Source organism: Neofelis nebulosa, chromosome 4 (assembly GCF_028018385.1).
Source record: "Neofelis nebulosa isolate mNeoNeb1 chromosome 4, mNeoNeb1.pri, whole genome shotgun sequence".
Taxonomy (NCBI): domain Eukaryota; kingdom Metazoa; phylum Chordata; class Mammalia; order Carnivora; family Felidae; genus Neofelis; species Neofelis nebulosa.
The window spans coordinates 3,729,321-3,750,254 of NC_080785.1; the positions used below are offsets into that span (position 1 = coordinate 3,729,321).

General features: G+C 50.7%; 1 protein-coding gene across 5 annotated transcripts in view; it reads right to left on the bottom strand.

Moving 5' to 3' along the window:
* Positions 1-20,934, bottom strand: part of DPP6 (dipeptidyl peptidase like 6) — a 953,748-nt gene that overhangs the window by 486,076 nt on the left and 446,738 nt on the right. Inside the window, exon 1 of one of the 5 annotated variants that reach the window (XM_058723701.1) lies at positions 8,013-8,395. The exons of the other annotated variants lie outside the window; for them this stretch is intronic. Coding sequence (XP_058579684.1) covers positions 8,013-8,069 — 57 coding nt within the window. The 5' untranslated portion in view covers positions 8,070-8,395. Of the gene's footprint in view, positions 1-8,012; positions 8,396-20,934 lie in introns of those variants that run through there. 5 annotated transcript variants of the gene reach the window in all.

The following is a 20,934-nucleotide window of genomic DNA, read 5'->3' on the forward strand; positions in this document are numbered from 1 at the left end:
GTTCTCCCCTGGCCTCCCCTCTTCCGTATCACCCATTCATCAAAAGAAAAATCTTCCTCTGATCCAACATCTGTCTAATAAAGGGATGGGGTATAAGATGGGCTATTAACATTTAAAAATAAGTGTCCTGCCCTCTCCCATCCAGAGACCTGATTTAGGATAGGTGAGGAGTGTCATAATTCTAGCATCCCCTGAGTGAACACTGTAACAACCCCTCAAATGTTCTACCGCGGAGAATAAAACTTGCCTCTTCAAAATACAGAAGTACATCCTTTCATTAATTTCAAAACATACGTCACCACCACGCAAGGGGATCTCTGCTGAATATTAATCTCTACAGAGAAAATGTTTCGCATTCTTGCTTGTGATGTTCATCTTGCTGTGGGTAACCTATTTAAAGGGTTGAATCTATCGTTCCCAGACCATGAATCCCCATTACATTCAACAAGAATCCTAGGAGCAAGCTGGAAAACAGACTTTGACCTTTTAAAATGTTTTGAAAGAGCACCCCCTCCCAACCACCAGTTTCCCCATTTTATTCAGCAGATTCTGTCGGTGCCTTCTGGTCGGTCTCCCCCACTCCACACACCCAGCCGCGCCCACGGACAGTTTTTAGAAGCCTGTGTTCCAAATTAACAACTTAGCAGCTGGAGATGATGCTCACAGTTTCCAGCAGTTTCAGATGTAGGGAAGCAGTTTTTCTTGAGTTCTGGCAGGGGACGTTAAATCTCCTAAAACACTGATCAGATACGAGTAAGGGGACAATATATAAATTGTCACGGCAAATTCTATTATCAAGACTTGATTCTATCACTAATGTGCTCTGCAAAGCCATCGGTGGGGGACTGCACTCTGGGTCCTATGGCGTCCCAGCCACCACTGTGAAACAGGGATGGGGGCCCCTACCAAGCGCAGTCTGCGATGATGGCAGTTTGTCCTACGAAGGGACTGCTGCACATTTCTTTCTACTCCAATGCCACAAAACCCTCCTAGGATCGGAAGCCAGAAGCAGCAACAGGGATTGCTATTTGGGACTTGCCTGATACAAGGCCAGCTCTTATATAAATGCAGTGAGAACCGGTACTGCAGGTATGTGTGCAACGTGTCAGTAATTCCAAGGGTGCCAAGACTGTCCTCCCCATGACCGCTACTTAGTTTGTCATTAATGACTATGAGTAAACCGTGTATTTGTTTTGTTTTTGCTGTTGTTCCACTGGCTGTCCTAGACTTTGGGCCCGAAATTCCAACCATTAACAATCCCTTTGGGTTTCATTACCGGTGGCCATTGTTCAGGTTACGGATGCTCTTAAGGCGAGTAACGCATTGCACAGACAGGCTTATGCTGTTCGTAGGGATTGGGTTTTGCCCCAGTCGTTTAGCGAGGGCCAGGGGGATCGGCACACATGAAGGTTCTAGCAGAGTCAACTCTGAGCAAACAATGGCCTGTTGCAGGTGCCAGTAGCTGTCGAGGCCCACGCGGGACAGGGCATGAAGAAGGTGATGGAGGAAAAAGGAGGACTCGGAATCGGGATCGGATCACGTCACCTGCGCTACTTTTCCTGGATCCTCCCGCCCCCTCCTTTCCTTTACGTCCCCACTTCAAGGGACACACACCAGCCAAGGCAGGAAGGAGATAAGAATGTCAGCCTCCTGCAGAATGACACCAACCAAGGATTAGGGTTCAACCCCACCCCACCGATGTGGTTCCCACTCCTATGCTTTGAGGCCACAAGGCAACAAGACCTGGAACCTGAAATAAAAACATTTTAGCTTTCCAAACGACCTCTGAACCAAGAATACATGATCTCCACGCAACACCTTTTGCTTTTTTTGTTGTTGTCGTTAATGTTTATTTTTGGGAGAGAGAGCAAGCAAGTGGGGGAGGAGCAGAGAGAAGGGGACAGAGGATCCAAAGCAGGCTTTGCACTGACAGCACAGAGCCCGACGTGGGGCTTGAACCCACAAACTGTGAGATTATGACCTGAGCTGAAGTCAGATGCTCAACGGACTGAGCCACCAAGGCGCCCCCACGTAACACCTTTTTAAAGCAAGGGCTTCAAACAACCGTCCATCTCCACACGCTTATAGAGACTCGCTCCCTCTGCAAATTTGAGTCTTTCCCTGAACTTTCAGTCTGGATAAACGGACTCCTTCTGCCCTTGCTCACGAGAGCCGGTGAAAGATGTTCATCACGAAACCAAATCAATCAATGCCAAACACAGGCGCAGCTCATCTCCATAAAGGATAATAATGCCACAATCCCGCTGAGACAGACACATGGTAACTGTTCGTGACTATCAGTGACTGGCATCCAGCAGTCATGCTGGAGCTGGCGGTGTTCTGGTGAAAGTTCATGGGAAGCAACCTCCCGCCCTCAAAATTCCTCACATTTTCTCCATGGAGCCTTTGAAGGTCTTGGCTAAGCAGTCCATGGTTAACTCCAGTATTGAAAGGGAGGGACTAAGTTCAATACAATGTGTTTACTGCCAGGGAAAGCCTTTTTCAGAGAGAAATGTCAGCTGCATTCTGTTTGTTTTGAATTTGGGCTTTGCATACAGCCGATCTGGGATCGTTTGGGTTTTCACTAGGCCTCTTGAGTGACACTAGCTTATTGACTTCTTTTAAAAAATTTTTTTAAACATTTATTCATTTTAGAGAGACAGAGTGTGAGCGGGGGAGGGGCAGAGAGAGAAGGAGACACAGAATCTGAAACAGGCTCCAGGCTCTGAGTTGTCAGCACACAGCCCGACGTGGGGCTCGAACTCATGGACCGCGAGATCATGACCTGAGCCGAAGTCAGAGGCATAACCAACAGAGCCACCCAGGTGCCCCTGACTTGTTTTAATACATCATGTAACTTGCATCTCAGGAGATGGGAAATGCCCATAGACGCCCAAGCACGACAGATTATGGCTCCAAGCTAGTCACTGCTTCTTTGCGACCCTGTTCTCTCCGGCGATGGGACTCAGTGTCCTGAGTCCTGAGTCTCCTCTAAGAACAGCACCTACCAGCCCTCTTTCCTCTGCACAAAGACTTCACTGCTTCCCCCCCCCCCACCCCACCCGCACCTGGCCACTCCCCCTCCTCGCCAGGACCCACCTGGAGATCCCTATACATCCTGTTCTGCACACACTCCCTCTAGGATGCCCAGGACTTCTGAGTTCTCCCCTTCACCCATCCACCCAACGGGCGGCCAGACTGTTTCTCTCTTTCTTCAGAGTCCTAGATGTATTTCTACACAATCTTAAGAATCTACTGTCCCTGCTCCTGTCCTGTTCCTTCCAGTGTCCTCTTTATCCAGAGTGTCTTAAGTGACTTAGAGCATGAGCAGAAGAGCATTTAACTTACACCAGTAGGACTGCCACATCCATTGTCATTTTTTGAGTCGTGAAAGGACCACCTCAGAAGGAAGTCACGTTCGTACTCCCTAATACTGAATCTTGTTTTTCTGGGTTTCCTTTTACTATTTCTTTCCGATTTACCTTCTCTACAGATGTTTCGCACTGACTGTTCCTTTAACAGAGTTTCATAAAAAATTCTTGTGATGGCCAAAGCCAGTTCCTCCGTTTCAGTATCTGATTTTACTACTGAGATAAACACCAGGATCCAATGCAAAGAGCACCAGGCAGAAGACGTTAGAAGTCCGGCTCCTGGGTCATGGTTGTCTGTGTGCCCCTGGGCAAGTCTGTCCTCTCGCAGAATTCCCAGCTCTGTGCATTTTAACGCCGCGTCACAGCAGGTGTTGTTTATAAAATTTCATTCATTTCCAAAAACTCTCACAGTGGCATTGTTATTACAAATGTCTAGATAAATAATTTAACCTCTCAATCAACACTGGGTCCTGGGGCTCCTAATTTAATAGGAGAATAGACACATCAGGGCCATACATATGGGCTTGTGCAGCTCAGAGAAACGTGAAAAACAACGAAAAAATAGCTGTTACCCAGTTAGTGTTATGAGACAGCTGGTTTCCAGGTCTCCAGAAGACACAGAAGTGATGCAAGTTAACACAGAGCTAAAGATCCAAGTCGCCAAGAGAACGCAGAATATCTCCGTGTGAAAAGGGGTGTTTTGGGGATCTTTTAAGGAAAGGCATATTCTCATTTATTTGTGAGATTCCTGAGCCCAACAGGTGGGCCTGATCATGGGGTGCATTCCTGAGGTCTTTTCCAAATCTGTGACCTTGTGGCACGTGAGGCCGGCAGTGTGTGTGTGTGTGTGTGTGTGTGTGCACTTGGCGTGCAGTCATATCCACACACAACACAGATACCGAATCTGCCACTAAAAACGTACCCCTGCTCAATATTTTCAGCGAAAATGTTTCCTGGTTCACTGGAAGCATGGAGAATTAACCTTTCTGTCTTTTCTTACTCTCAGCAGTATTACTGATCACTGCCTTTCAATATTAAGTCATTTGAAATGAAGACAGTATACTTTACAATAAATTTGTGCTTTTACTTAAGGGGAAAAAATTCCTTAATTTGGTTCTCTAAGGAAGGATTTAGTTCGTTTGAGAGAATACAGTAAATTGTAGCCAAATCAGCCTCCGCTTTCTCTACCTCACCTGTGAGGTTTCGCTCTGGGCACGTGCTATGGCAGAACGCTGGCCAGCGTGGCTTTGGGTTTTACCGAGAAGCCTCTACTATCTGATTGGCTTCTGAGCCAAAGGGTGAAGTCAGCTCATTCAGCTTTCTGAATATTTTGTTTCCAAACACCTCTAGACTGTTAATACTTTTTTTTTTTTTAATTTAAAAAAAATTTTTTTTTCAACGTTTTTTATTTATTTTTGGGACAGAGAGAGACAGAGCATGAACGGGGGAGGGGCAGAGAGAGAGGGAGACACAGAATCGGAAGCAGGCTCCAGGCTCCGAGCCGTCAGCCCAGAGCCTGACGCGGGGCTCGAACTCACGGACCGCGAGATCGTGACCTGGCTGAAGTCGGACGCTTAACCGACTGCGCCACCCAGGCGCCCCTGTTAATACTTTATTCAAAAATAAATACTGGCATATCCAAAGAGAACAGGAAATGGTCTTCTAGAAGTCTATTCTCCATTTTATTCCAATGTGTTTATACAGCATCTTAAAAAAACAACTCCACACATTCCTCTATTCTTACTACATATTTTAGCAAGAAAAAGGAAGGAGGGAAATGGCAACCTCTAATGAATAGGTCAAATCATTTGGTTTCATATCTTCTCCTAGATTTATCGTTCATTAATTTCTACTTACCCTCAGCATACAAAGTCATTTCCTGCTGCCACCCACATGCCTGGCTTCTGACTACCAAGGCAGGTAAGACACTGTACCATACCTCTGTTAGTCTAAGAGCTATTAGTCTATTGTAATAACAAAATTTTATTCTATTATTATTTTTCAATGTTTATTATTTTTGAAAGACAGAGTGCGAGCAGGGGAGGGGCAGAGAGACAGGGAGACACAGAATCCGACACAGGCTCCAGGCTCTGAGCTGTCAGCATGCAGCCCAACGTGGGGCTCGAACTCATGAACTGCGAGATCGTGACCTGAACCAAAGTCAGGAGCTTAACCGACAGAGCCACCCAGGTGCCCGTAACCGAATTTTAAAGAGTATAGGACATAAATATCAGGCTATAGAAAATCCAAATCCTCAGATGAATGCCTCCCAATATAAGAGGTAAGGTGTCAGGGCCCCAAAGTTTGGCAGGAGGATTAAACGACTCCCAACCTAAAACCCAAAGCAAACCAAACCACAAACCAGCATCCATTTCTCTTTCTCTGTCTTGTAAAAAATGTTGTCTGTCTGTCTGTCCGGGCCTCCCTATTAACCCCCAGCCACCTGGGGATGGGGCTATCCCCTCAATAAAGAATGGGAGAACTCATCCAGAGCTCTGCAGTCTGAGCACACAGAATAGAGTTTAAATGTCTTTTAAAAATTGACAAACAGTGGGGGAAGAGGAAATAGTCTTCATGACTAAGGATTTTATTTACCTCTTTGTGTTTTGAGCAGTTTGGTAAGATTTAAGCCAACGTCCCCTAAAGGTGCATTAATTTTAGACATGAGATCTTTTCTCCGTCCTGTCTTACTTCTCCCACCCTGGTCCTGCCGCTGACGCTCAATGTGTTCTGCCTCACAGGGTGGGCACTGTGTCCTTCTGAGGGTCAAGAAGATGCCACCGAGAATGGAGGGGGACCTCCTGACCGCTCCCTGCGGTCACAGCCGCCTCTGTCCTCAGCACTCTGCCCAACCACGGCTTCCACCATGGCCCCAGGTACAAGGATGGGGGGCTTCCAATGATCAAAAGGCACAAAATCAAACAAGACCTTGCCCACCCTCCAAAACCCGCACCCCAATTAACTATTTCCACTCTCCCGACATGTGGAGGTATTAGGGAAAATGAGAGTGACATTGTACAGGCGCACATGCCTTCTTCCACGTAACACAGACAGGGCTTCTGAGAGCCCGCCTTTGGGCTCAGCCCTAGGAGCAATGTGCTTTCTCCATAATTATTACCACAGTCCCATGGTCAGAAAGGCTACCCAAGTCCTCTCTGGAGCCTGCACGCCCAGGGCACATTTGGTTTATGCCTAGTGAGGAACGCGGTAATCAAAGGAAGCCCAGTTAGTCACGGGATGCTAATTGAGGGTGGACAGACTTCTTTCTGGAACAAATATTGTGTAGAATGACTCAAAAGGAGGAGGGGCTGGTTGGGTTGGTGTGAACCTCCTGGCGTTCATGCTACAGTGATCATTAACCTTCACAGGAGCTCTCCCACCGAACATGCTTCTTATACTTCGGGATTTACACAGTCTTCTTCCCAGAAGAAATAAAATTGTGTTTAAGTTCTCCAGATGACGGTAATGATGATGATACCACTACTGAGGTGGTCTCTCTCTTTTTTTTTTTAAATCAAAACATGGGTTTTGAGGAAATGACCCCAAAAATATAGATCCGAAGTTATCTCCATACCGCCTCTGAATAGTCCATGATGAGACTATCACACACTATCCCCAAAGAGGCTCTCTGCTTTCCTGAACTCTAGTGGGGTCTCCTTCCTTGGCCCCAATCCTAGCAAGCAGGAGCTAACAACACCCCTAAAATAAATACGGGAAATCAGCTTATGCTGTTGACTTACCAAGCTTGAGCAAACTGCTCTGTGGATCTACTGGTGTCTCCCAGGATCTATTTTAATGATCTGCCTGAGGAGAACTAAGCAGTGATTAAAAGATAAGAGCCCTCATGATCTTCGAGAAGGGAGTTGCAGTATCTACATGAGTGGCAAGACACAGCGTGCAGGTTCCCCTTTACTCCGGAGACCGGGAGCCTCTGCAGATGGCGAGCCTCTTCAGGGCAGGGGGAGTGGCCATCCTCTGCCATATGGGGACACCAGTGCATTCCTGGCCATCCTTGGCCAGCACTGGGAGCCCTGCTCCTTCTCACCTGGGGGTCCCACTTGGTCCCAGCTGGGCATCCTTCAGCCTCCCTAGCGGGCACAGGCTGCACTCTCTACATGCCCAGGATGAACAGCAATCTGCTCACTCCTTCAAGAAATACTTAAGGAGGAGAAGGGACACAGGTCTCAAAAGAAAAGTCCTTTAAACCGAGCTCCTCTGTCCTCTTTTGACTTGTGATAGAACCAAACCAAAGTCCTGCTGGAGGATCAGAATAAACTGAAATTTGGGGGGGGGGGTCTCACCTCCATCCACCACCACCCCCCCCATTACAAAGTAGTGACCACTGACAAATGCATAATTAGGCAGCTGTGCAGGAGACAGGCCTTTGTCCAAAGGTCCCCGGGCATCAAGTTTAAGCCGCCAGATGCTTGCTCCCTGTGGCTGTGCATTATTGATAGACCCGGGGATCTTTCAAAAATAGCACTCAGGAGCCGGGGAGGCAGACCCCAGCAAGGCTCACTCGGCGCTGGCTTCACCTCCAGCCTCTTGCTCAGGTGAGGGCGGTCATCTCCAATATAAGCTCATTCAAGAAGCACAGGTTCCCCCCCTCCCGCGCACGCACACTCCAGAAAGCAGCATTACCTGTTCCTGCTGCTGCACGGATTTCCCTGAAGCATTGGTCTCCTTGGCTGTAGTCATGGTCCCCCGTCCAGGGCGCACACCGGCACAGGGGCAGGTGCGATCTGACGGCGAGTTCCGAGCCACCAGAGTCCAATCGGCGGGGAGGGGTGTGATTTAGTCCATGCTTCCGAAACCACACGGCTATTTTGGGGCGGGTGGGGGAGGGCGAGTGGGTAGACCAGCCTAGTTTTCTCTTTAAATGCAAGGAGCAGAGAGCGGATCCGAACAGGGGAGATGCTGCGGCTCAGTGGGGCTTCTCCAATTAGCAACAGCCTCCGCAATCGCCACAGAAACAATGGTAACTGCTTAGCAACCGGCAAGTGGCGGCGCGGTGCAGGAAGGGGACCCGAGTGATGCGCGCTGCTCCCGCCCGCCTCCCGCCTCCCGCCTCCCGCGGCGCACGGCGCATGCTCCGCCACGGCTCGGCTGGGGAGGGGGCCTGGGGGCGGGGAGGGGGCCTGGGGGCGGGGAGGGGGCCTGGGGGCGGGGAGGGGGCCGGGACCGAGAGCGCCGGGAGGAGGGGGCTCCGGGGGAGGAAAGGGGAGACTGGGGAGGGGGGCGGGGGGAGGGAGGAGGGGAGCCCGGGGAGGAGCCGGGTGAGTAGATTGGAGAGGGGGCGGCAGGGGTGGGGAGGGGCGCCGGAGAGGGAGCTGGGGGGGAGGGGGCGCGGTGGGGGGAGGGAAGAAGGGAGCTCTGGGGAGGAGAGGGAGACTGGGGAGGGGGCGCAGGGTGGGGGAGGGAGGAAGGGAGCCCCGGGAGGAGCGGGGCGAGTAGACTGGAGAGGGAGCTTAGGGGGTGGGGAGGGGGGGCCCCGGGAGGAGAGGGGCAAGGAAACTGGAGAGGGGGCCCCAGGGGTAAAGGGGCGTCAGGGTGGCAAGAAGGGGCTGGGGAGGGGGACCCAGGCGGGGGCGCGATGCCCTGGCCCCGGGCACTGTCACCGCGCTCACTGCCAGGCCTGGGGGTGGCCGAGCCTGTGCCCAGACAGCAGTGCTCCCAGACAGGCAGGTCACACCCTGACGGGGGAGGCGGGGCACGGAGAGGGCACGAGGGAGAAGGTCTTTGTCTCTCCTTTGTGCCAAGTGCCCGGCGCGTTTGAGGAGGCAGATGGGCAGTGGGCTCCAAGGAGTGGCATCTTTTCTGTTTGCCCAGTGGGTTCTGCTAGAATGCTAGATGTGGAAAGGGGGAGCCTTCATTTTCCTTCACGGTCAGAAAACTTCTAGGTTTCTCCTTTTTACTTAGTCTCCTGTTTCTCTTTGAAAATCAACCAGAACCTCAAGGGTGTCTGTCAGTTAAAAGAAAAAAAAAAAAAAAAAAAAAAGAAAAAAGAAAAAAAAGCATCTGGGGTGACCTTATAGGAGCAAGGCTCCCTGCTGAGTCCTGAGCTCAAGGAGAAGGCAGGACAGAGATGGCCATGGTGTTGGCCCTGCCTGGTTTCTAGGAGCACTGACTGTGGGTCCTGCTGCTGCAGCCCCCTGACCCCTACCCCCGGGGAGGGGAGGGACTAGTTGGCTGGGAGAGGAGAGACACAAGGTGTGCAGAGCTGACGAGCTCTGAGTAAAGCTTGATTAGCCACTAGTTTGCAGGGGGGAGTGCCTCCTGGCCTTCCAGAAACACAGACCGACTCGGTGCACGGGGGCCTTCTGCTGCCCTTGTGTGTGTGAACAGTGCCCTCTGTGAACACTTCCTAACTCCTAGCTTCAGGCTGCCGCAGGCCCCCATGGCACGGGGAAGCCACCCCTCCAGGCGGCACCAACAAACACGCCCAAGAAGAAAGTCCTTCTGGCTGGCCGCGCATCCTTCCTTCCAGAGAGAAAGGCAGAGTAGATGCGTTTCCCTTGAAAAGCTGTAAAATGGCAGGCTTTCCCTTGTTCAGGTCCTTCCCAGTGCCCCTGACCACCAGTCATTTTACAAAAGCAAACACACTTGCAAGATCCGATGCACTGGGTCCTTCTTCACAGATGACGGATGAATCTAGATCACGGCGGAGTTGCCTGGCCACCTCTGCCACAGCCTGAACTTCGTTCTGGGGGAAGTGTTTGCTTGGCATCGATTCTAAGACATCGAGCTAAGCAGCTGCAGTTTGCGTGGTTTGTCCGAGAATAAATTAAAAAAAAAACAAAAACAGGAAAACCCCACGTAAACCGCTCGTCACACAGTAAGGGTCTGGTTAGTGTGTGTTGCTTTTGCTTCAGGCCTCCCCACGGGACAGGGTGTCTCCAGGGTGGGAGCAGCAAAGTTGTGGATCCGTGGCGTCCTCCTCTGTGTGGCCCCACTACTGGGGGTCTGCACGCGAGTTACTACCACTCCCGGCCGCGAGGATTGTGCCAAGCCACGCAGACTCGCAGGGGGATCTTCATACGGCCCCAGGCTCATCCATGGATGGCCCTGCGCGGTCACACCCCTAGGCCTCAGGGAGTCACTGCAAACCCGCCCTTGGGACCCCAGCCGCGAAGACCCAGGAAGAAGGGCTGAACAGTGAGGCGAGCAGCCGCTACCCACGTTACCCGCCACGTGCCTGGACCACAGGGACCCGGGGGACTCGGGGGCCAGGGAAGCGACTGGCCAGGCCTGGACCACGGCGGCCTCGGCTGCAAAATACCCCGGGCACTATCTCGGTCTTATTCCCGAATACCTCAGGGCTGGTCTGTCCTCCTGTTTCCTCCCGAATGAAACTCCTGAGGGGGCTCAAATCCTACCCCAGCATCTGAGAGGAGCTGTGGCTAACCCCGGGAGGCCAGGACCACCAGCAGGAGAGGTGGTAGCCTGGGGTGCTGGGTGCTGGTGGTAGGGAAGGGCGGGAGGCCCCTCGGGTGTTTCCTTTGCACTTCTCAGCCAAGACCTTCCGTGTTACCCTACATCTAAAATGAATGTGGCTGTAACGACAGTTCCCCCACGTTTGCGAGATTATACCTGATCCCCGAAAGGGGTCTCCTGCTGACTTCAGATCGTGAGGTCACGTGAGCGCTCGCCTGGCCAGCCCTCCCACCCACCAGGACCCCCGTTCATCACCCCTGTTCTCAGGAGCCACCAGGTAGAAAAGTCTGAGAATCACCAGTCGACGGCCAGGCCAGGCCAGGCTGTGCCACTCAGACCCTTTCCGGGGATTTTCTGGCGCCACGTCCCCCAGGGGGCTGACTTTTCTGCACACTCGACTTGACTGCTTTTAAAAGAGAAAGGTCGGGTTCTCCCGCCAAGCAAACGCGACAACACGGATGAACCTGGACGGCCTTCCTCTTGAGTGAGCCACGCAGGAGAAATACTGCATGATCCCACTTAGAGGAGATGCCAAACGGTCCAACCCCTGGGAGCAGAGGAGAGGATGGTGATGGCCAGGCCCGAGGCAGGGAAACAGGAGCGGATGTGGATGAAACGTCCGTTAGGAGCGACGGAGAAGTTCCGGAGAGGAGCATACGACATCGGGCCCGTAGAGGACAACGCTGCACGGTCACTCGGTCTGTTAGGAGTCGATCTCCTGTTAAATGTTCTTTTTTTTTTTTTTTTTTTCCCCAACGTTTTTTATTTTTATTTTTGGGACAGAGAGAGACAGAGCATGAACGGGGGAGGGGCAGAGAGAGAGGGAGACACAGAATCGGAAACAGGCTCCAGGCTCCGAGCCGTCAGCCCAGAGCCCGACGCGGGGCTCGAACTCACGGACCGCGAGATCGTGACCTGGCTGAAGTCGGACGCTTAACCGACTGCGCCACCCAGGTGCCCCTAAATGTTCTTATCACAAGAGCAATCTTAAAACCAGAGAGGAAGGGCTGCATTTTATCACCATTTAAACATTCATCATTATCCCTCCGGAGCACAAGCACCGTGGTGCCCACGTTAATCCTTCAGCTGCAAGTGGGTGCGTCTCACTCCAGATCTGGGGAGGCATCTCCAGGGGGAATCCAACCAGATCCTCCTGCGCATTATCAGCGCTGCCTTCTAAACTCCTCCCTCAGAGGGGCGCCTGGGTGGGTCCATCGGTTAAGCATCCGGCTTCTGCTCAAGTCATGATCTCACAGTTAGTGAGCTCGAGCCCCGCATCCGGCTCTGTGCTGACAGCTCGGAGCCTGGGTCCTGCTTCCAATTCTGTGTCTCCCTCTCTCTCTGCCCCTCCCCTGCTCATGCTCTGTCTCTCTGTCTCTCAAAAATAAATAAACATTAAAAATATTAAAAAATAAATTAAAATAAACTGCTCCGTCAGAGAGAAAGCTATCAACCAGCGAATGGGGGGGGGGGGTTGCAGACCCCACCCCTCAACATAAGGAATTTACAGACACATTTCTGGAAAGCGCCAGGAATAAATACCATGGCTTCCAAATTCTAGAGACTGTAGAAAGGACACCTCGGAGAAGAGTCAGGGTGACTCAAGCAGGAACAGGGGTGCCCCCCAAAACCGCATCCTCCACACTCCTTCCCTGTGCTTTCCTCGATGAAGGAAAGCATACTCAGCAAGGGGACAGTGCTTACCTGCCCCCACTAACAACGACAGCAGCACGTGGTAATGTGCTGAACGCGGTATGTCCCCCAAGCAGGGGAACCCCTGCTTCCCCTACTTTATAAAAGGAAATTGAGATTTCGAGAATTGAAATCTGAAACCCACGGTTACCCAGAGAGCAAGGAACCAAGCCAGAATGTGAACCTCGGCAGTTCAGGTTCGGGACCCCCATACTGCGCTGCCTTGAATGCCTGAATAGACTATTGAAAACGTTTAAATAGTCTAGGGGCGCCCGGGTGGCTCAGTCGGTTGAGTGTCTGACTTCGGCTCAGGTCATGATCCATGGTTTGTGAGTTCGAGCCCTGCCCGGGCTCTGTGCTGACAGCTCAGAGCCTGGAGCCTGCTTCGGATTCTGTGTCTCCCTCTCTCTGAGCCCCTCCTCCGCTTGTGCTCTGTCTCTCCCTGTCTCTCAAAAATAAATAAATGTAAAAAAAATATGTAAATAGTCTATGTGCCAGGAATGACCCTGAGAATTTTATATATATATATACATATACATACATATATATATACATATATGTGTATATATATGTATATATATGTTTATATATATGTATATACATATATATATGTATATATATATGTATATATAGTATATATATATATATATAAAATCTTCATTAACCCTTAAAAAATCTCTGCTTTAGTTTGCTAGGACCACAACAGAGCACAATGGATGGAGGGCTTCCACAGCAGAGATTTATTCTCTCATTTCTGGAAGCCAGAAGTCCAAGATCAAGGCATTGGTTCCTCCTGAGGCCTCCCTCCTTGCCTTATAGATGGCCCTTTGGCCCGTGCCCTCATGTGGTCCCTCTGTGTGTGTGTGTCTGTGTCCAAATCTCCTCTTCTTATAAGGACACGAGTCAGATTGGCTTCAGGCCCACCCAGTGACCCTACTGTACCTTGCTCACCTCTTCAAAGACCCCACCTCCAAACACGTTCTGAGGTCCTGCCCGTTAGGGTTGAACACACGGATGGAGGGGGACACGCTTGTAACACTATTAGCTCCCTTTTTACGTATGAGGAAATGGAGGCTTCAAATGATTACTACGTTCCTCCCAAATCATGAAGGCAGCAGTACGTGGCAGGGTTGGCATTTAGATCCAGTTCTGTGCGATCAAAGCCCGTTGCTGCGCACGCATACCGCGTGCACGCGCGCACGCTCCCTGCGCCTCTTCAAACACCTGCCGAGTGCTCGGGCAGGGGCGGCTTCCCGAAACTCTCCAAAGGAGAGGAAGGCTTCTGATCGCCCCAGCTCCTGCTGAGTCGCCAAATGGGTCTTGCTAAGGCCTTACTCCGGGCGACTCCCCCCCGCCCCCCCTTTGGTGTCGAGAAAGATCCCACTTCAAGCCACGCAAGAGCTTAGGAGGAGGATCTCGGGCTTTGGGAGGTCAGGCTGCACCCAGCAAGGACTAGGCCGGCGCCTGTTCTCGGCCAAGCCGACTCTTCCCTGGAGCCTGGCAGAGCACACTCCAGGCCTGGCAGCCAATGGGGACTCGACCAGCTGCCGGTCCTGCCGTGTTACTCCCTCTGTGCCCACCCACCCTGCTGCCCGGAGCTGTTGGAAATCTCTCGTGTCTGCAATCAGCCTCACCGAGCGGACCCGAGCCCTGTCAGCCCTTTGCAGGTGCATCTGGAGAGAGGCTGCTTCACGCGGGCGCACGCCGATTTCGCCTCCTCCTCTCCGCGCCCCCGGTGTGTCCGGCTGGGGCGCCGGCACAGGCTCCGCTACTTAAGTTTGTTTGCAGACTCGCAGGCCCGGATCCCCTGCAGCTCGATGTGAGCTCCCGCTCCTCGGATTACCGCTCGCCTTGGCCCAGAGCCCATCAGCCACAACAGCTTTGCGTCAAGAACATCGGATCTGCAAGGCTTTACCGAGCCTCTACTATGTGTGGACGGCAAACCCACCCACTGGAACAGACGCACTGGCCTACACGCTGCTGTAAGGTAGGGATCAGGATGTCTTTAGAATCTGGGAAGATTTTGAACTTTGCAGCATGAACCATCTGCAAGAGAAGCTACTTCTAACTTACAGTTCCCTGAAAATAAAAAATACGGGCAGCAAGGCAAGAATCCCTGGAGAGCCAGGCTGAGATCCAAAGAAGCAATTTGAAGGTAAATAAATAAAAAGTAAATACTGAGCATTACCAAGGAGAAGGAGAATGTGGGTAAGTTTCCTAAAGACTGGGTTCTGGGTTTCTCTAGACAAAAAGACCAATAGGGTTTATATATATTATATATTATATAAAACATATATTTGTATTATTTATATATAATTAATATATTAATAATAATATAAATAATATTTACATTATTTATGTATTAAGGAACTGGCTCACTCAATGTGGGGGCTTGCAAATCTGAAGTTTGCAGAACAGGCCAACGGCTGGAAACCCAGGGAAGAGCAGCCTGAGTCAGGGGCCATCTGGAGGTAGAATTCCCTCTTCCTCGGGGGAGGTCTGTCTTTTTCTTAATGACTTCAACTGATTGGATAAGGCCCACCCACATCATGGAGGGTAATCTGCTTTACTCAAAGTCTACTGCTTTAAATGTTAATCACATTCAGAAAAACAAAAACAAAACCAATTAAAAAAAAAAAAAAGGAAAGAAAACAAAAACCATAGCGATACCTAGTTTGACCAAAAACTGCGTCCCATGACCCAGTCACATTGGTACATAAAATTAACGGTGACAGGCCATAAGTAGAAGTGATAGATAGTAGTATCTTAATATTCTCCATTTACTCTTCTCCTCCTTCCCTTTCCCACCTTTCTACCTGGGATGCTTCCCACAGTCTTGAGCCATGAGATCGAGACCATTGGTAGGATAAACCCTTGGGAAGGTGCCTAGAGACCCAAGGACCTTGTGAGAAGGAACAGCCATAGCGTCCCTGGCTGCTTACCTCCAAAACTCATATACAGGAAAGACAAATGGACTTCTCTCTTGTGTAAGTCACTGTTACTTTAGGTGTTCTGAATTCAAGTCAACACAGTACAAATTCCTCTTCTGTCTTCTCTGTTTTCCTCCTAATAGCTGCGCTAAGAGTGTCCCCATAGAATTACAGCCAATGCAATAAGGAAGGAACACTTACGGATCTGTCTCATCCGACATAGGAAAGATGGGTACTAGAGGTAGCAAATGGGTGAGCCTCTAAATCGGGGCCCGCATGCTATGGCCCGTGGGCCTGATGCAGTCCACTTCCTGTGCTTTAAGTACAGTTTTATTGGAATGCAGCTGTGCCCATTTGCTTCCACACTAGCAGCTGTTCTTACGACACAGTGGCAGAACGGACACCCGTGACGGAGGCCATGTGGCCGGTAAAGTGTAATATTTACTATCTGGTCCTCTGCAGAAAAAGTTTGTTGATCCCTGGCCCGCAGTAACTCTGTTGCACGTCAACTAAAGGTATGTGGATCCATTCAGAATCCCAAATTCAACAGGAAAAAACCTTCCGGGATCAAAGCAGACCAGCTCCACAACCCCCAGAAAGGAAAGAGGATAGGAGAAGCCTAACGTGTTTCACTGTTGGCCTCAGCTCACCGCCCACCGGCCCGTCAGAGCCCATCTCCTGTGTTGTGGAGCCGACTGTCCCCACCACACCCCCGGTGCACATCCTACAGCACCCTCTCCAGATGCACAACACTTTCACGGGACAGGGTTCGGTGCCCCAGACGCAGGAATCTCCTATGCATGTGAGGAATGCTGAAAGCATTCAAGTGGTCTGCCAAATCCTTACCACCATCGCTTACGTAAGTGCTCAAAAATACTTGTTTGGATAAATTAATAAGGTGGCGGGGTCCAAAGAGTCCAGTGATAACCTCATATCATATCTGAATGATCTTCACTTCTTTTCTCCCTAAAAGACGCTCCCCTCGCTGATCACAAACCTTTACAAGATAAGGTCATGCGAAGCGCTCTTCCTGGGGACTGAGGCCACTGTCTCCAGCTGCCTGGGAAGTCAACAGCTCTGTGTTTACTGAGAAATTATTATGTGCTAAGTCAGGAAATCTGTCTTCATGGCCTCACAGGAGAGGGAAACTTGTAGCAGTAAATGCCTTTTGGTCCTGCCTTAGGAAGTACAAGGAGAAAGGCAGCAGGGAGTAGAGGTGTCCGACTCTGTGTGAGGGGCTACGTAGAATTTACTGGATGCACTGCAGGCAATGCTAAGCAGTGATCAGAAGCAAGATAATGTGTGTACACAGAGTCGCACGGGTGGATGGTAAATGCAGTGCTTAAGGCAAAAAAGTCAGAAATATCCATATTTACACATGTAGACATACATGTGTGAGTATATATTTACATAAACATAGATGTACACAAAACAGATGTATGCATGTATAAATAAACCAAAACCTTATAACAAATAAAAAATGCGTTCCTCCAAAACATGTGTTTTGCAAAAACACATACAAACTACGAGTTGCCCATCAAACAAAATCAATGCTTGCTGATGGGAGGAAGGGAAGAGAGTAGATGACAAGCTCAGTTGGGAAAAAGAAAGGGTAGAAGGGAGGCAGAAATGGGGGGAGGAAGCATGGAGAAAAGGAAAAGAAGGAAGAAGGAAGAAAGAGGGTGGGTTTTGCCTGACCCGCGGATGAAAACGTGCCACAAACTTCCCTCCGCACCTCTCAGTCCCCTCACCTGTGAACAAGATGGAGCAAGTCCAAACAAAATGCTCTGTCACCCTGTGTGGTCACCTGTACCATGGGATGTGACCCTCACAACGGTGCCTTCATTCCTTAACGACAGGTAAGGAGCCTGGCTGCAGGGGAAGGACCGTTTGGCCAAGGCCACACAGACCGGACCGTGCTCTGATTACTGCCCCCCGGGGTGAGCCCACACTGGAGCCTCCCCGCCGGGCAGGAGCACCACCCTCTCCAAATTACGTGTTCCCGAAGCTACCTGCCAGCTGGAAGGTTCCACGCTGTGAGTGCAGGTAGATGTTCCAAGGTTGGCCATCCAGTTTCTGAAAACCACTATAATGCGAAAGGGCTTTTAAACCAGCTCACATTTATGTCCGCACCCTGGCTCTCATTTATTTACTTTTTTTAAATGCACATAATTTACTTATTATGTACCATATTGTTCTCTAAATCCTTTCAACCTGTAGGCTTTGTTTTTCTCCAAGATGGCACGTTTCTTTTCCGTCTCTTCCCTCCCTGCCCCTTCCTTTCCTCACCCTTATAGGTGCAGCCTCAGTTCAACAATGCACTCAGGGTGTGATGTTTGGGAAACTCTGCTTTAAACTTTCCATGTTTCATCCCAAAGTAGCTTAATTTCATTCAAGTTGCCTTGCCCGTCACGTCTCCCCTGAACCATCCCACGGCTTTAAACTCAGCCGCAGGGGCGCCTGGGTGGCGCAGTCGGTTAAGCGTCCGACTTCAGCTCAGGTCACGATCTCGCGGTCTGTGGGTTCGTGCCCCGCGTCGGGCTCTGGGCTGATGGCTCGGAGCCTGGAGCCTGTTTCCGATTCTGTGTCTCCCTCTCTCTCTGCCCCTCCCCCGTTCATGCTCTGTCTCTCTCTGTCCCCAAAATAAATAAAAAACGTTGAAAAAAAAAAATAAACTCAGCCGCAGAGCCAGGGCGCTCTGGAACCCGGCAGGTGGGCCACACGCGCTGGCCGGTGACGCTCAGCACGGCCTGCGTCTTCTCAGGCACCTCGTGTGCCAGGATGACCTTGGCAACGGCGGCTCGACAGATGCCTTGTTTATGGTTTCTAATGACCCCCGCTGAAATTTCTGGGGCTGTTCACGCAGCCCTAGTCTGGCGCCAGCTGTGGAACAAGCTATCGTGTTGCTGGGGGAACATATGGCCACTCAGGTATTTCTGCCCGCACACTGTCTTCAGTGTTGTTTCTGGAAAGAGATACCCAAAGGAGGCCCCTGGATGATCCTGGTGTGGGTTTCACATCCTGCCTGGTTTCCTGGAACCTCTGCTCACCTCCCTGCCTTCTGGCCTGGGGCTGGCTCTTTGGGAGGAATGGGAGAACTTGTCTGATGTAAAAATGTCCCCGCTTCCCAGACCTTTCAGGGCTTGTGCTTCATTTCCAACACTAAATAAATAAATTAGGAGATCCGTGCAGAAGGTTTCCAGAAAAGGATGAGCCAATGAAATCCCTGTTGTCCAACACTTTGCAGAAACACCTCTGAGTTGACTTTGGGGATGAGTGTCAGTGACATTCAAGTGGGCCACATAAAATTGGAGAGACATGTCAACAATGGCAAGCTAAGACACCTGGTGCTTTCTCTCGGAAGGCATCATCAAAGCAAGGACATTAACAAAGGACAAAGAAACCACGTCCTCCACCCGGGCACGGGTGCCAGCTCTACCCCTCACCCTCCTCTCCTTAAACACCAGGCTCAAATGCCACCCCCTACCTCCCCATGGACTCTGTCCTTTGCCCCACTGCTCTCCCATCACTCACATTCCATGTCCCATGTCTGTGTACACCCCTTGCTGCCTCATAGAGTCACCGTCCGCTTCCCTGGCATGCCCAGCCCCACCGTGAGGTTCTCCTCGGCAGGGCCAAGGCAATGTGACGTTCTGCTATCAGTTTAAGGGACGGCTTTGAGGCCAGAATTGTGTGTGTGAATCCCACATCTGTTCATTTCCTGGCTTTGTGTAAGCCGCCGATTCCAGATTCCAGCTGTGAAAAGGACACGGTAGTCGGTGGCTTGTAGAATGCTGTCAGAATGAAATCAGATAAACTCAAACCAATGGACAGAGTTCGCTCTCAATAGACGGTTCGTCTTATTGCCAGACTGAGAGCTCTGGGAGGTCAAGTCTGTTCCTCCCTGAATTCTCAGTGCTCAGCACACAGAAGATGGCAGAATAATGAGTGTGTTGGGGACAGAACGTGTGTGAAAGCTGAGCAGCACCTCGACCAAAATCAGGGGGACCAGAGTCTCTCTCTGCACGATGCACCGAGAGAGGTCAGAACCAGGTCATTCATTTCCGGAACTCATTATGGACAAAGAAGTGTAGACAGACGTGTGCACTCAGGGTGGAGCCTTAACGGGACAATGTGGTCACAGTAGGAGTAACGGAGGGTTGGAAACACGAGATGGAAACCAGGCATGGAGGCTGCCCGGGGAGCACAGGGCAAACCAAGGAAAGAGTGCAGGAAGGACTGACCAGCCCGAGGAATCCTCCCACATGCCGCTGAGATGCAGGAGCTGCAAGGAGAGCCTTCTAGAAGTCGGGGCTCCATGCCCATCCCACCCGTGTTCTACATCCGGCCAGAGCGCCTCTGCCTCCCTCTCCTTGGCCAGAGTTGCGTCTCATTGGATGGAGCTGTGCGACTTCAAACACGGGGCCCACGGAGTCCACCCTGCGGATGGCCGCCTTTCAAGAAGGCAGGATGAAAAGCCGGGCCACTGGCCACTAAAGAGAGGAAAACTTCTGACATTTCAGAAATCAAAGAGGAAACACGTGAGGAAGATATGTTTCATCAATTCACCAGACAGGCATAAAAGGTTGCATGTGCCTTATTATGTCTTTTTTAAGAGTCTCTTTTGCTAAAAATTAGAGCTACGTGAAAGTCCTTAAGAATCAGGGCCCAGCCTGTGTGAGAGAGCACTGGCAGGTCCCACCCGTCCCGGCCTCCATCCTGTTCATGTTCACTCGATGACCTCTCTTGGGGTCATGCGCTCGGGCCCCTCGGAGGTTCACAAATGCACCTTAGAAATGCTCACCAAGGCCAGGATGGGGGGGGGAGGGAGACCTGTTCTGGGCCCCCGTGAATCCGATAGAGAGAACACATCTTTCCTTTTCCTGACACACGGGTGGTACCACAGGACATGATTACAGGTCAGCTGACAGGTGCCTGTGAACCCTCTGATCTCATGACAGTGACTGCCCCCTTCCTCACATGCCCTCACTCTACACAACCTGGACTTGTGGAGAGGAAGCATGCAGTCACCGTGGACCACCCCGCCTCCCCCGTCAGTAAGTTCGCCCAAACAAAACTCTGTGTAAATGCTACAGACTGGCCCCCTTCGTTTTCCAGTCTCAAAGCGCCTTCCCAGTCCAGGGGATACTTTACTGTCCTTCCCCCACCTTCTAACACTATCAAATAACAATAAAAACATCTATGTGAAGTAATAGATAAGGTATGCAAGGGGAAGTCAGATCACCACCAACCCCCATGAGAAACGGAAAAGATACCTTGGTGGAAAACCCAAAGCGGCCAGATGAAGACAGTAGCCGTCCTAAGATGAAATTAACTTATTCTACCACTTCCTGTGTCAACCAGCATTAATAGAGCAGAATAAAATTAAAAAAAAAAAAAAACCCAAGTAGATCGAACTCTTTGTAGGGATATCATTATTTTATGAAACTTTGGTGAAATATTACAAAGATACTGCCCTAAATTCCGTGAAAAGTCTAAAGAGAAAT